This window comes from Jaculus jaculus, chromosome 10, assembly GCF_020740685.1.
Source record: "Jaculus jaculus isolate mJacJac1 chromosome 10, mJacJac1.mat.Y.cur, whole genome shotgun sequence".
NCBI lineage: Eukaryota > Metazoa > Chordata > Mammalia > Rodentia > Dipodidae > Jaculus > Jaculus jaculus.
In genome coordinates this window covers 82,044,979-82,058,886 of record NC_059111.1, presented here as the reverse complement: position 1 = coordinate 82,058,886, position 13,908 = coordinate 82,044,979, and the positions used below count along the sequence as shown (strand labels likewise).

General features: G+C 39.4%; 1 protein-coding gene across 2 annotated transcripts in view; it reads left to right on the top strand.

The window, feature by feature from the left end:
- Fam3c (FAM3 metabolism regulating signaling molecule C) overlaps window positions 1–12,976 on the top strand; it is a 50,793-nt gene extending 37,817 nt beyond the window's left edge. For both annotated transcript variants that reach the window (XM_045160793.1, XM_045160791.1), the window contains exons 6-10: window positions 346–404; window positions 2,349–2,399; window positions 3,884–3,968; window positions 10,265–10,391; window positions 10,976–12,976. In XM_045160793.1, coding sequence (XP_045016728.1) covers window positions 346–404; window positions 2,349–2,399; window positions 3,884–3,968; window positions 10,265–10,391; window positions 10,976–11,065 — 412 coding nt within the window. In that variant the 3' untranslated portion in view covers window positions 11,066–12,976. The remainder of the gene's footprint in view (window positions 1–345; window positions 405–2,348; window positions 2,400–3,883; window positions 3,969–10,264; window positions 10,392–10,975) is intronic.
- Window positions 12,977–13,908: the final 932 nt, after the last annotated feature.

Here is a 13,908-nt window from a genome sequence, read left to right as displayed (position 1 = left end):
AGGGCTGGGATGGCATGCCCTGATGTCCACATATGTAATGGGTTTTCTTGACTGCTGTTGCTTACTGTGCTGCAGAGCAGGTAGAAATGGGCTGGGGTTCCATTCCTAATATTGTCTAATGTAAATGTTTGCTTGCAAAGTATTATGTAAGGACGTTGCTTTAAAGTTGATTTGATACTGGGCTGACCCTGGCTTGTTGGTCTGTTCTCTTCATGGTACTCTTTCCCTCTACAATGCTGATTGTTTGATGTTTAAGCAACACTGTTTTTCATATGACTATTTTTGTGATGTATTTGTATGCAGTATTTAATTCTAATAATTTTGTCTTCATTTTGTGTCCTTCAGTTTGATGAGTGGTGTTAAGAATAATGTTGGAAGAGGGATTAATGTTGCTTTGGCAAATGGTAAGAATAATTATTGTTTTATGGACATGATCAGTGAATGTGGCCCCAAGTAATATCTACCTTACGAGGAATCAGATTTAAAGGTGCCAGACTTGACACTGGTGCCCTCCTATCCTAACCTCCATAGTTGGACACTGGGTGTCTAAATATTGATTGTGCATTCCTAAGAGATTCTCTAGAATCCAGAGAGCTTCCTGGGAGATTGTCTACAAACACCCAAACAAATACTACATTGATGCAAATCCTTCTCATGTCTAGCACAATATGAAGCTAGGTAAACAAGAATGAGGGGAGTAAAATGACAGCGGGTGATAGGCTGTTGGGTAGGTAGAGAAAGGAAGGAGGAGGAACAGTAGTTTGTTACAGTTTCATCACTGTCAGAATTGTTTTCACAAGCTCATTCATGAAAATGCAAGTTCACAGAATTACGTCTGAAAACCCAGCCCATGAACTGAGGGCATGTTGATTCTTTGCTTCCACACTCTAGATTTTTGTAAAACTAAACAAAAGTAAGTTTTTTTTTTTTAATCTACCAGCCACCTTACCCAGTTTACGAAGTGGGAGAGTACTCATCTTTCATATGTGGCAAAATTTTGAATTTCCACATTATTCATTTTAAGGATGTTTAATATCTTTTCATCTGTTTAACCATCTTCAAGGGAAGTTTAAATTTTATTTTAGAATGGTTTTACTATATAATGTAGTATCTGATTAAGTAGTGCTTTTTCATTCTGAAAATTTGGGGATAATTCATTTTTTAAAAATATATTTATTTATTTATTTATTTGAGAGGGAGGTAGAGAGGGAGGGAAGGAGGGGCAGGAAGGGAGAGAATGGGTGTGCCAGGTCCTTTAGCCACCTTAAATGAACTCCAAACACAGGCTGCACCTTGTGCATCTTGCACAAGGTGGGTACTAGGGAATCAAACCTGGGTCCTTAGGCTTCACAGGCAAGCATGTTAACCTCTAAGCCATTTCTTCAGTCCTTGGGGGTAATTCTTAAGTGAGGGAAGTGGATAGCACATAAGGCTGAAATGGACTAACACTGAGATAGTCTGAAATCTGTAATGAATTTCTATGCATATAATTTCTATTTTACTTCTTTGGTGTGTGTGGTATTTATTTTTAATTTGTTTATTTGAGAGAGAAAGAGGCAGAGAGAGAGATAGGGAGGGGGGAGAGAATGGGCATTCCAGGGCCTCTGGCCATTGCAAAGGAACTCCAGACACATGTGCCCCCTTGAGCATCTGGCTTACATTGGTACTAGGGAGTCAAATGTGGGTCCCTAGTCTTCACAGGCAAGTACCTTAACCACTACATCATCTCTTCAGCCCTTGGGGATAATTCCTAAGTGAGAGAAGTGGTTAGCACCTGAAGCTGAAGTGGATTAACACTGAGATTGTCTGAAGTCCATAATGAATTTCTATGCATATGATTTTTGGTTTTCTTTTTTTCTGCTGTGAGTGTCTATTAATATGTGTGATGTGTTTCTGTGTGGTATATACATGCTTATGCACACTCCCATGTGCATGCATGTGGAAGATGAGAGGAAGACAGTAGACATCTTCCTCTCTCACTCTTCTACCTTATTTCCCCGAGACACAGTCTCTCTGAGGCTGGAGGCCCACCTTTTATTGTTAGACTGGCTGACAAGGGAGCTCCAGTGATCCTCCATCTCTGCCGCCCTCTGTGCTGGGGTTTAAGGGTAGGAGCAGCCTGCTCAACATTTTCTCTGTGTGCTGGAGGTCAAACTCTCTCCTCATGCTTGCACAGTAAACACTCGTAGCCACTGATGCTTCTTCTCAGGACCATAATAGATTTAAAGTTCTCAAAATGATGCCTTCTCTGCTAATGACTTCATGCTAATCACTGAGGAAGATGATTTGTCTCTGCATGTATGGTATAGTTCAGTTGCATAATTTGATTTGAATTCAATCTCTTTCAGGAAAAACAGGAGAAGTATTAGACACGAAGTATTTTGACATGTGGGGAGGAGGTATGTGTGAATAACTTATGCTATTCTGTTGCTGGCACTGACTTAACCACCTCAGCATAATGTGGCCCATTCAAGTAGGAATAGTGGCGTTGTGTGCATCTTTATTTGTTTTTCTCATTTCCATTTCACTAAATGTGCAGCAGTATTTGAATGATAGTCATATTGCTTATGGTTTGCTTATGGTGAGAAGGTTGTGTGTGATTGAATAGAGTAACATCAAAGCCAAGATTTGAAAAGCATCTGGGTTCTGTGTCTTTAAAGAACAACTAATATAAACAACCCTGGGCTCCTTTAGGTTTCTGTCTGAAGTTTATTTATTTAAAAGATCACTGTAAATTGGTGTGGTGGTGCATGTCTTTAATCCCAGCACCAGGGAGCCCAAAGTAGGAGAATTGCTATGAGCTTGAGGCTAGCCTGAGACTACATAGTGAATTCCAGGTCAGCCTGGAAAAACAAAAAGATCACTATAAACCAATTTAAGCATTTCTGATTAACTAAATTGATTTGTGCACATACAATTTTTCTCAAAAATTTGTCTCAAATTAATCATAAATAGGAGTGTCTAAAATTTAATATTAGCTGGTTTTAGAAAAGCAATAATTCTATATAATCCATCCTTATGCCTCTGCTACTTTAGAGTAGATGGATATTTAAGAGAAGAAATTGAATTTTCATTCTAGTATAGTGGGTGTAGAGAAATTCACAAGTATTTTTCCATCCAATATCTGGAAATTCATCCAGGAGTAGGAAGATGTCACCAGCAAGCAGAGCCAAGACTCCCAGAAGAATGGCACCCACAGGGGAGGTTCTTCATGTGTGAGGGAAAGCTGGCACAATCTTTGTGTCTGAGTCTGTTTGCACTTCTCCCTCCCTCTCTGTGGTCCTCAGGTCAAGCCAGCAGGTCAAACTTAACTTTACTCTTTCTCTATATTTTAAAAAATCTGTGCTCAGTTTTCAGACAAACAGTTTGTTTAACATTTCCTTATCTTATAAGAAGATGCTGTGTATTACTTATTTTTTTAAGACTTGGAGAGCATTCCATAGCTGTCAAAGCTGTTTTAATATACATGCCACCATTAGTTTAGATTCTAAAGACAGTTGATCTTAGTAGAAATTGTCACATAGTAACTCTTCCATGAAGCCGGAATGGCCCTGTTCTCTCAAAGGAGATGAATTGCCACTGAAGGTGCCCTCCTCCCAGTTAGAAAATGCATGCAGCTTGCTTTCATCTTTCATTTGTGTAGAATCGGTTGTTAGCTCTTTTCCCCTTCTGAATTAAAAATGCTATCATTATACTCACTTAGAGAAATTCGTAGAAATCTTTGCAGGAGGATTGTATTAATAAACACATCTGATTTTGTCTACCTTTTGGATTACTTTTCATTAAAAACTATGATGGAAACATCAAATAATGTTAACTTTAGAGATTATTGATACGGTAAATTGATTGTTCTAAGAAGAAACTCTGAATTCTTTTTCTTCAGATGTGGCACCATTTATTGAGTTTCTGAAAGCCATTCCAGATGGAACAATAGTCTTAATGGCAACATACGATGATGGAGCAACCAAGTATGTATGCTTAAAACTTAACACATTTGGTAGCTATAACCTAACAGGAATGAAAGAGCTACAGTCTTTCTGAAAAAGATTTGTTAAATGGATTTAGCTTGTCTAATTCTGATTAAATAATATCAGCATTTGTTGTCAGTTTCTTTCCTTTCTTCCCATGTGACTATTTCTTATGCATATGTTTTTGTGAAATTAGTACCACATTGTACATAAGTATTTTGAACTTTCTTGTATATCTAACAACCTAAGCTGTTTTCCCTGGACTAATGCTTGCAGTAGGATCCTTCCTGGCTCAGCTGGGCAGCTCATTGCTGGACTCACATTTATTCAAAGTTCCTGTTACTGGAAAATTTTTTAAAATAACATGGTGGTAACACATTATCTTATATAATTATTGTTTTCATTTGCACCTTTATAACCATCTTCTTTGGGTAAATTCCTAGAAGTCAATAACAGGAACTTTGACAAGCTAACTCCATTTGAGGACAGGGGAGAGTATGGGCACAGTAGGGCCCCTGACTACTGCCAAAAAAAATGTCCAGATGCTTGTGCCACCATGTGCATCTGGCTTATGTGGGTACTGGGGTCTTGAACCTAGATCCTTAGGCTTCACAGGCAAGCCGTTTAACCACTGAGCCATCACTCCAACACAACAATTTATCTTTCTAGTTTCTTCTACTTTTAAACTTTAGAAGGACTTTTCATCTTTGTATTAGATAATTAGCTTTCTTTTCCAGCAACTTTACTATTTCCCTATATTTTAAAAAATCCATTTGTAATTTCCCAGAGATTTACAATGTCTCTGTTATGTTAGGCTCTTGACTTTGATTTGTTTCTGAAATTTCTCTTCTGCTAACCTTTAGTTCTATTTCTGAAGACATTTTTAATTATTTTATAAGATTTCTACAAGTATTATTTCATACCTCTGTGAGGGACTAAGCCCCCTTTCACATTCTTTGAAAAGATAATACATTTTATAAATGATGCCAAGCTGTTATTCCATTGACATTGTGCATTTTATCTGGCTCAGCTAAAGCTATATTAAATCTATAAATTGAAAAAAGAAGAAGCCTGAAAAAAATCACTCACTTCCATGTAGCAAGAAGTTATAATTAGGCTTCCTTAATCAATAAATAAGTGGCTTACATTGTACTTTGGCTGAGAGAACAGGGAACTGCATGTGTAAATTGAAGTTTTAACATAAGCTCCCTTTCCCAGCTAGACACACATGAACTTTCTTCATCACTGGATTCTTTCATTGTTACCCCTGATGGAAAACAGACCTGCTCCCATTGTCTGTAGATGAGCTCATAGCAAACCATAACTGTTCATCACAGACTGTTGTAGTATGCATGTCAAGGCTTCCTAAAAATGTCCCAAGCCAGGGCTAGTTCCTTGGAAGGCTCAGTTTTCTCTCTGCAGGTGTCACACCTGCTGGAGGTGCCCTTGCCCTTTCCCTACTTGAAACAAGCAGAAAAGATTTGTGAAGAAATGTTCTTTTGCTGGGGTGGTCTTTCTGAATCTGTTCAAAAGTCATTAACTTGGGTAGATGGAATAGCACGGCAATAAAAACATTCCCCTCATCACTCGATACTTGCAAGGATTTGAAGCTGATTGGTATTTCTATTCGATTTCCAGGCTCAATACATATGGCTCTCTTAATCTGTTATCATCTTCAGTTTCCAGTCCGATTTTCCATCCTGGCTGTGCTTCTGGGGCGTTGCTTGTTGTCTTAAAACAAGTGCCCCAAATTAAGCACACTGTTCCAAATGTGGTCTGGCCAGCACAGGCCTCAGAGGAAATGCTAACTTGCCATGTTTTGGAGATTGCATTTCTTTGAATATTCATGCAGACTGGTATTATATTAGTTTTCTTTAAGTTATCAAGTCACATTTTTGGGACACGAGTTTTTGGTTAAGTTAAATTCTCAGATCTTTTCCTTTGATGTCAGGCTTGTCTGTCCGTCCGTCCTTCCTCCCTCCCTTCTTTCCCTCTTTTTCTTTGTTTTTAAAGCCACTGCCAAGCCAGGTCTTTCTCCCCATTCAGAAGTGGGTTATGTTGAAGTGAAGGACTTGATATTCTTGTTAGATTTTGCTGATTTGGTCCTGTTTGTTCTGACATTTGTCCTAGGAGGCTTCTGTGATCCAGGCTTTGTACTGTCTCCAAAGCCATTCTTGTGTCTAAATTTAAGCCCTCAATAAAAATATTTACAAAGGGCCGTGTGCCACCCTGCTTGAGGCTTCGTCCTCCGAGGGATTTATCCTTTAATCAGCTGCAGAAATGACTTTACATACAGCTGCCAGGGCACCCCAGTGGGCATACCATCCAGCTGCAACTTCATTATTTTACTCTTAGCAGCTGTTTTCCGAGACTATCAGATGCTCACTTGAAATTCATGGAGGAAACTAATTGCAGTATCCTGATCTGCTGCCACATAGCTTGAATGTCTAAGATGTCATTAACTTTTCTTTTTCCTTCCGGCTATTCCCCACCCCCTCCCCACCACTTTTATATTAATGCTTTTGGGATCTCAGTGGATAAAGGTGACGACTGCTATTCCTTTTTTTTACCCCACAGTGATCAAACACAGCTTACTTTCTTGGGCCATCCTATGGCCATTGCAAACCCATGACTCCTCCCATTCCTCATACTTGGTATCAGATGTTCTTTTTTTTTTTTTTTTTTTTTTTTTGAGGTAGGGTCTCACTCTAGCCCAGGCTGACCTGGAATTCACTATGGAGCCTTAGGGTGGACTCAAACTCAAGGTGATCCTCCTACCTCTGCCTCCCGAGTACTGGGATTAAAGGCATGAGCCACCACACCTGGCTCAGATGTTCTTTAATAGGACTGGCCTGGAAGGTGGGTCAGTGGATAAAGCGCTTGTCGCACGCTCCAGGCACAAATGGGAATCCTTGAGTTTAGACCCCCAGAATCTATGTAAAGCTTATATACCACAAGTTTCTGTGATCCCAGCACACCTAGGGCAGGAAGGGATATGGAGACAGAATTGCCCGGATGCTCACAGGCCCACTAGCCTAGCCACCACAGTGGTAAACAGTGAGAGACCCTGCTTTACCAAGGTGGAAGGCAAGGACTGGCGATCAGTTTTGCCCTTTAACCTCTGCATGTGTGCAATGGCACATGTGCACCCTGCAAAAAAGTTCTTGATAGTGTTGAGTCTCGTCTAGTTCTGAGTGTTACAGGATTCCTGGTAGTATCTTAAAGGCGTTGTTGTTAGTAATACGGTTTACTTCATGCTTTATTTCTCAAGCTTTCCTTTTTAAAATCATGTGCCTTCCTGTGGTAGCACTAACTTTGAAACTGTCCTTCCCCCGCCCCTCACCCCGTCCAGATTTGTTAGCAGTAGCTATGTAGTAGAAATTACTGGGGTTTATTTTTCCAGAACTATAATCTTTCCTAAGAATTTCTCCCTGACTGGGTAATGAGCTGCCTCTCCTGGCTGTGCTGTCCAGTTGCTTAGCATTTCTTGTTCTTCAGACCTGAGGAAAGTGGTGAGCCTCTTCCAGTTTCTGATGCTTCTGCTCAGCTGGTGCTCCCGGAACTCCTATCAGTTGTCCTTTTTGCTTTCTGTGCTTTTGAGAAAGGAGGCATTGGTGTGGTTCAATGGTGTAATACAGGCTACGGGTGCACCTCCTTTCCCAGACTTCCGCCTGCAGTCCCTGCTTCCTCTTCCTGCTCCAGGTTGTCCCCACGCACCACGGGGTGTCTTATAGTAAAATGTGACCTCTGGCTTTGTCTTCCGGTTGTCTATTTATCTTACAATCCTTTACTAAATATTTGGTACAACATAAAATTTTAACAGCTCAACCCTTTAAGACCTTTAGTAAATACTGAAAACATGCGACAAACTCTTTGACACTCCTATTCAGAACAAAAAAGCAAATATCTTCAAGTTTTAGGCTATATATGAATATGTTAATTACCTTGTCTTTCAAAGTAATAGGGTATTTTTATGCCTTTATATTGATTGCTCAACATACTGGCTGTGTTGTATGTCTTTAAATTGCCTTTAGAGATATGAAATTGTCTTTTACTTAAATAGAATATAGCAACAAGAAATAAGCTTCACAGGAAATAGGACATGGTCCCATTAGAAAACCACAGACACATGCAGGGACAAGGGTCAGTGTTTAATATTCTCCGGGAGGACTCATGACTATGATTAAAAGTATAGAATGCACAGAGGAAAGCCATTTAGGGGTCAGAATCTTGAGGGAGCCCCATTCAGGTTTCCAACTGTCCCCAGTGGAGTCAAGCAGGGCAGGCTTAATTCTACCGCTAGCGTGTGATCACAGTGCACTTGTGTGCTCTACTGGAGACGCTCACCAGAAGTCACCATCCAGCATTTTTCCTGCTGTGTGGTCACATAGGCACCAGCCCCAAATTCCAGACTCCCCAGTGGAAAGCATTGCTTGTGCATGTGGGGGCAAGGAGCCATCCCCACCTGATCTGGAAAGGGGAGGGGCCTTTCCCAAACCCACATGTCCGTATGTCAGCAAGGCCAGTCTTGCTGGGCAGCCTTTCTAAGAAGGAGAACTCAGACCTGCTGTATTAATACCTTTCTGCCCCAGAGCTCCAAGGGATGAGATTTGTCTGTGACTCCATTGGCATGGCTGCATTATTGATTGCAGTGCTCACTGAGCTGAGAAGAACAGAAGTAAGGATGACGGTCTCTGCAGTATGCTTCTTTAGTTGTGGCAAAGTTCAGATAGAAAAGATTTTCCTTGTTACAGGAGGCTGGACCTTCAGTTCACATAATCGCCTATATAATCTCACTTATGAATTTAACGTGTAGTATGTCAGTTGATTATGAGCAAACATAAAGGCCTCTGAGGTGGTGAAGTGTATTTTTCTGAGATGTGAACATGGGTGGAGTCTTGGACATTTCTGGAGGCGGAAACCTTTAGCTGCCAGTGAACGTACTGCCCACCCTCTCCTTGCAGCAGGTTTTGTTCTTGCTCCGGCATTAAAACTCTTGTGGGGCTGGAGAGATGGATTAGCAATTAAGGCGCTTGCCAGCAGATCCAAAGGACCCAGGTTCAATTCTCCAGTACCTAGGTAGAGCCAGATGCACAAGGTGGCACCTGCATCTGGAGTTCATTTGCAGTGGCTAGGGGCCCTAGCATGCCCATTCTTTTTATCTGCCTCTTTCTCTCTCAAATAAATAAATAAATAAGTAAATAAATATTTAAAGGGTCATTTGGTGATGTTGCAAAGTGAAGCACGTTGGAGAAACTGTATGAGTAGAATTTGTCTTCCGAATCTGTGATTTCCTGACTGTTGGAAACAAGGAAACAGGGCTCAGTCAGTACTTTGAGGGAGTTCCCTTTGCCTAGTGAGAAATTGCTTGTCAACAGAGCAAACAAATGAAACATGAAAGCTGATATGGCTAGGATAGCCCAAAAGCCAGCCTCCCGCAGAGACTGGGGAGAAAGCCAGGGCGAGTGTGTGCCTCTATGAGTGGACCCCAGGTTTTCACGGAGCTCATGCCGTGGACTCTTTTTGCATGCGCATTTCACTTCTGTTTAGTTCATTTTTTTTATGCTGCATCACACAGCAATCCTCCTACCTCTGCCAAGTGCTAGGATGAAATGCATGCATCGCCACACCTGGCTTAAAACTTGATTGTTTTTAAATAAAATGTACTTTAGGTATATCTTCTATCAATGTTTACCTTTATTTCATTTACATGTAGTTTTCAAATAATTTCATGGCAACACAAAGTGATAATTTTACACAGTTAGTGGTGGTTTGAGACCTTGGTTTAGCCTAGATTGGCATCTGTTAATAGCACTATTCCCCCTATTATTATCATTATTATTATTATTATTATTTTTGGTTTTTCGAAGTAGGGTCTTACTCTACCTCAGGCTGACCTGGACTTCACTCTGTAGTCTCAGGGTGGCCTCAAACTCATGGCAGTCCTCCTACCTCTGCCTCCCAAGTGCTGGGATTAAAGGCATTCACCACCACGCCTGGCTTCCCTTCTTTTTTTGATAATGTGTTAAGAATAATTAATAAAGGTAAATGGTTATGAAAATACAGATGCCTAAGATGTACTTGCTAATAAGATAAATAAAATTGATAGCTGGACTTTGTCTTTTGTCACTGAAGAATTCAGATAGGGATGTGGGTCAATGAAACTTTCTGTACTCATCTTGTGTTGTCATCTGAACTGACATATTTTGCCTTCATATTTGTTGAGCATCACAGGTAAGTGTGTTAAAGACATACAATACTGTGTGTTCAGTATTCTGTCCTCCTCTCCTCCTAAGACTCAGTGAGGAGGCGCGGCGGCTCATTGCTGAATTGGGGAGCACATCTATTACCAGTCTTGGTTTTAGAGACAACTGGGTCTTCTGTGGTGGGAAAGGCATCAAGACAAAAAGCCCTTTTGAACAGGTGAGTGTCTTAGATGTTCTCATTAGGGACAGCAGGAAATCATGTGAAAAACTCTGATGCATGTTCACATCCTAATTATTTGAAAATTAGATTAAGCAGATATCAAGTGTGTTTAGATATTTTTCAAGTGTTTGTGGTAATCAATTACTTGAAACAACTGTGTTTTATTTTTTTAATTTTCAAAATAATTTTAAAAACTGCATTCCTCTGCCTACCTGTTCACATGACAATGAATGAGGAGGATGGGTTTCATGTCTTTGGTAGAGCTTCAGTTATTAAGGAGTTCAGTTAAGCTTTGGATATTACTATCTGTTAAATTTGGAAATACTTTGGGACTTAATGGAATATAAACTATACTTTTGACTCACAAAGAATCCTTTAACAGCATCTGCAGTCTTTTGACACTGTTTGATGATGGTCTGCCACATATGTGCCAGGTCCCAAGAACCACTCATATCTTGAGCCATAGATCATATGTTCACATTGCTGACAGTGCATGTTACTGAAGTGAGAGCAAGTGAAGTTTGTTATTGCAACTGAGCTGATGACACCAGTTAAACTCACACTCTTGTTATGTCCCACAGCACATAAAGAACAATAAGGACACAAACAAATACGAAGGGTGGCCTGAAGTTGTAGAGATGGAAGGATGCATCCCTCAGAAGCAGGACTGAAGGGAATGCGGAGGAAACCGAAGGGCATGCACTGTGACTGTTCGTGGATGAGCTATGAAGAACTCTGTACATATTTTAATAGCATGCAACCATCTTGGTGTGGGCATGAGCATTATTATCTCTCTGGATGGCAGGATTATTTATTGCTACCGTACATAGCTACCTTTGTAAATAGTCCTCTTATTGTGCAAATCACTGAACCATTTTTAAGCACATTTCCCTAAATGTACAGTTTGGGATGTCATGGTAACAGTGTACTTTACATTCTAAATGCGTATGCAAAGGATAACTGACCAAATTGTTTAAGACATTGATATATATGCTGGTTTCTGTGAAAATCTGTTGTGGAATAATACAGCTTTTAGGAAGAGGCTTTGTTTATATGTATGTGTCTGTATAAATATCAGGCCTGTGACAACAGTACCCTTTAAATTAAAAAGATCTTTTGGCTAGTTATATGTGTATTGTTAACCTTACAGCTTGATTCTTGATGTGCCTCTCCTCATAGTCTTTATTTTTCCTTCTGAAGAAATAAAATGTTTTATGTCAAAATTTACATCAGATCTGTGAAAAGCACAATTTTTTTAATGCACACAGTAAAAAGTGAACATATGTGTGTACATGCCCTTCAGGACCATGTCTTCTAGAGTTTGTGCTAGTAATATGAACACCATGATTAGAGTGAGGCAACTAGGTCATGTCTCCCTCTTATCTTACTTGGGTGATCCAGCTAAGGCAGAACATTATAGCAACGCAGGCATATATGTTTCTGACATGTTATCCATGTTGGCCATGTGGCTTTAGAAGAGGAAGGTGTTAATATCGCAATTTTGATTTGTAAACCGAAAAACTGTATACCTACTTCTGCTGGCTTCATAGTAACAGTGATTACCAGAGTTTCTGGTGTGTTTAAAGACATCCTAATTACTGAAAAGACTGTTAGTATTTTTTGAAACTTTTGTTTGGCTCCACCTAGGCTTTATGTCTCTACTTAAACATATCAGGGGTGTAACTTGTTTCTAACTTTAGATGTTCACTAAATGACTCGGTTTTGGTTTATTATTTTATTGGGTATTTAATACCTTATTATATATGGAGTATGTTGATCATTTGTCACATATAAATGTGCTAAACTGGAGCATAAACAAATGAGATGATTGAACTGCCTTTCATAGTACTAAGGCAGCTCCTGAATTTTGAACTTAAAATTTCAATGGTTTGAACAAAAACCTAAAAGTGGTGTTTCTTTTTGGGCTGTGAGTTGGAAGCTATTCAAATATTTCTTTAATATTAATGAACTCTGGGATACTATTTCTTCTTACAAATTGAATATAATTCGTAAGTAGATGCACCTCAGTATTTGTTGCTTCTACCCTGTCAAACGCAGCATGGATACTTTGACTTTTAAAATGCTTCCCTTAGTTCTATAAACTAAAAGAAAAAATAGCTATTTTACAGTTCTAGGGATTGTAAAATTAACATAGCAGGGTCTTGTTTTCTTTTTTAAATAATGAACGTCAATACTCTTGGCTTTACATTGTGAACTTTTTTTGTACTATTGGACAAAATAATATACCTGTGGAACATCACATGAAGGGTTTTTTTTTTTTAAGCGTTTATTGTACTGCAAAACATTGTCGTTGCAGTTAAACACAGTAATATCCTCTGGAAATATTTTAACATATACAGAATTTTAAGTATCTTGATGTGTGTGAAATGTGAGATGGGATGTGTAACTGCAGTGTGCAGTTTGTTTTTGTCCGAATTCTGTCTTGTATAGACTGTGCCAACTTAACCATGGAAGCAATAATTTTACATTTCACTTTCAGATCTCTTTAAAGTCAGCCTTATAAGTGAAACAATGCTCATCTAATGTTGAAAACTTTATTAAATTCGGAACTTTGACATTGACACTGAGTAATTTTAAGTGGTGTTTGAAGGTTTGTGGACACACATTCTTATTTGAAATTACAGATACTTTCCCAGAACAGGTATGTTCTGCGAACGTCAAGACACAAGGAAATAAATCAGTAACATTTTGGAAATTAAAAATAAAGGCTACATTCACAGTCCTCATTTTAATTTGATTAAAGTTAAGTTCATTCTTTATTGCTGTATTTGTTTTTAAATAAGTCAGCTAATATTTTCCAATTTTGTAATAAGTAAAAACTTAGTTTGTTTAACCTGTATTTTACTTTATATCTCTAAAGTATACACAATTATTGTTTGACTTCCAAAGGATATGTTTGCATTTTGGTTGACTGTTCCCCTCACCCCCTTTTAAGTGAAAGATTGAGAAGCCGGGTGAGCAGAGGAAGTGCATTAGAATACTTTTTCAACTGGAATGATCAGGACAGAGGTTTGTCACTTACCCTCTTCTCTCCACCTCTTGGACACCAATAAATACATATAAATACGGAGCTATACAAAGCAGAAGTAGCTTTCACCTTCTCTACAAATTCCTTTTTCGGGGGGGGGTCCACGGTAGGGTTTCACTCTAGCCCCCTCTAAACGTTTATGAAGATTTTTCCTGTCTTCCTTTTTTATTTTTATTTATTTGTTAGAGAAAATGGGCATGCCAGGGCCTCTAGCCACTGCAAACGCACTCCAGACACATGTGCCACCATTTGGGACCTGGAGATCAAACCTGGGTCCTTAGGCTTCTCAGCCATGTGCCATGACCACTAAGCCATCTCTCCAACCCCATATATGTACTCAGTTTTTGATTGTCACGTGTCAGTAGCTATGAACCTGCAAACTTACAATGTTTCAGTAGTTGACTCTTACTTGCTTTGCTTGATATCCAGAGAGCAAAGGGCCTAACTAACACCTTTAAAGGGGAG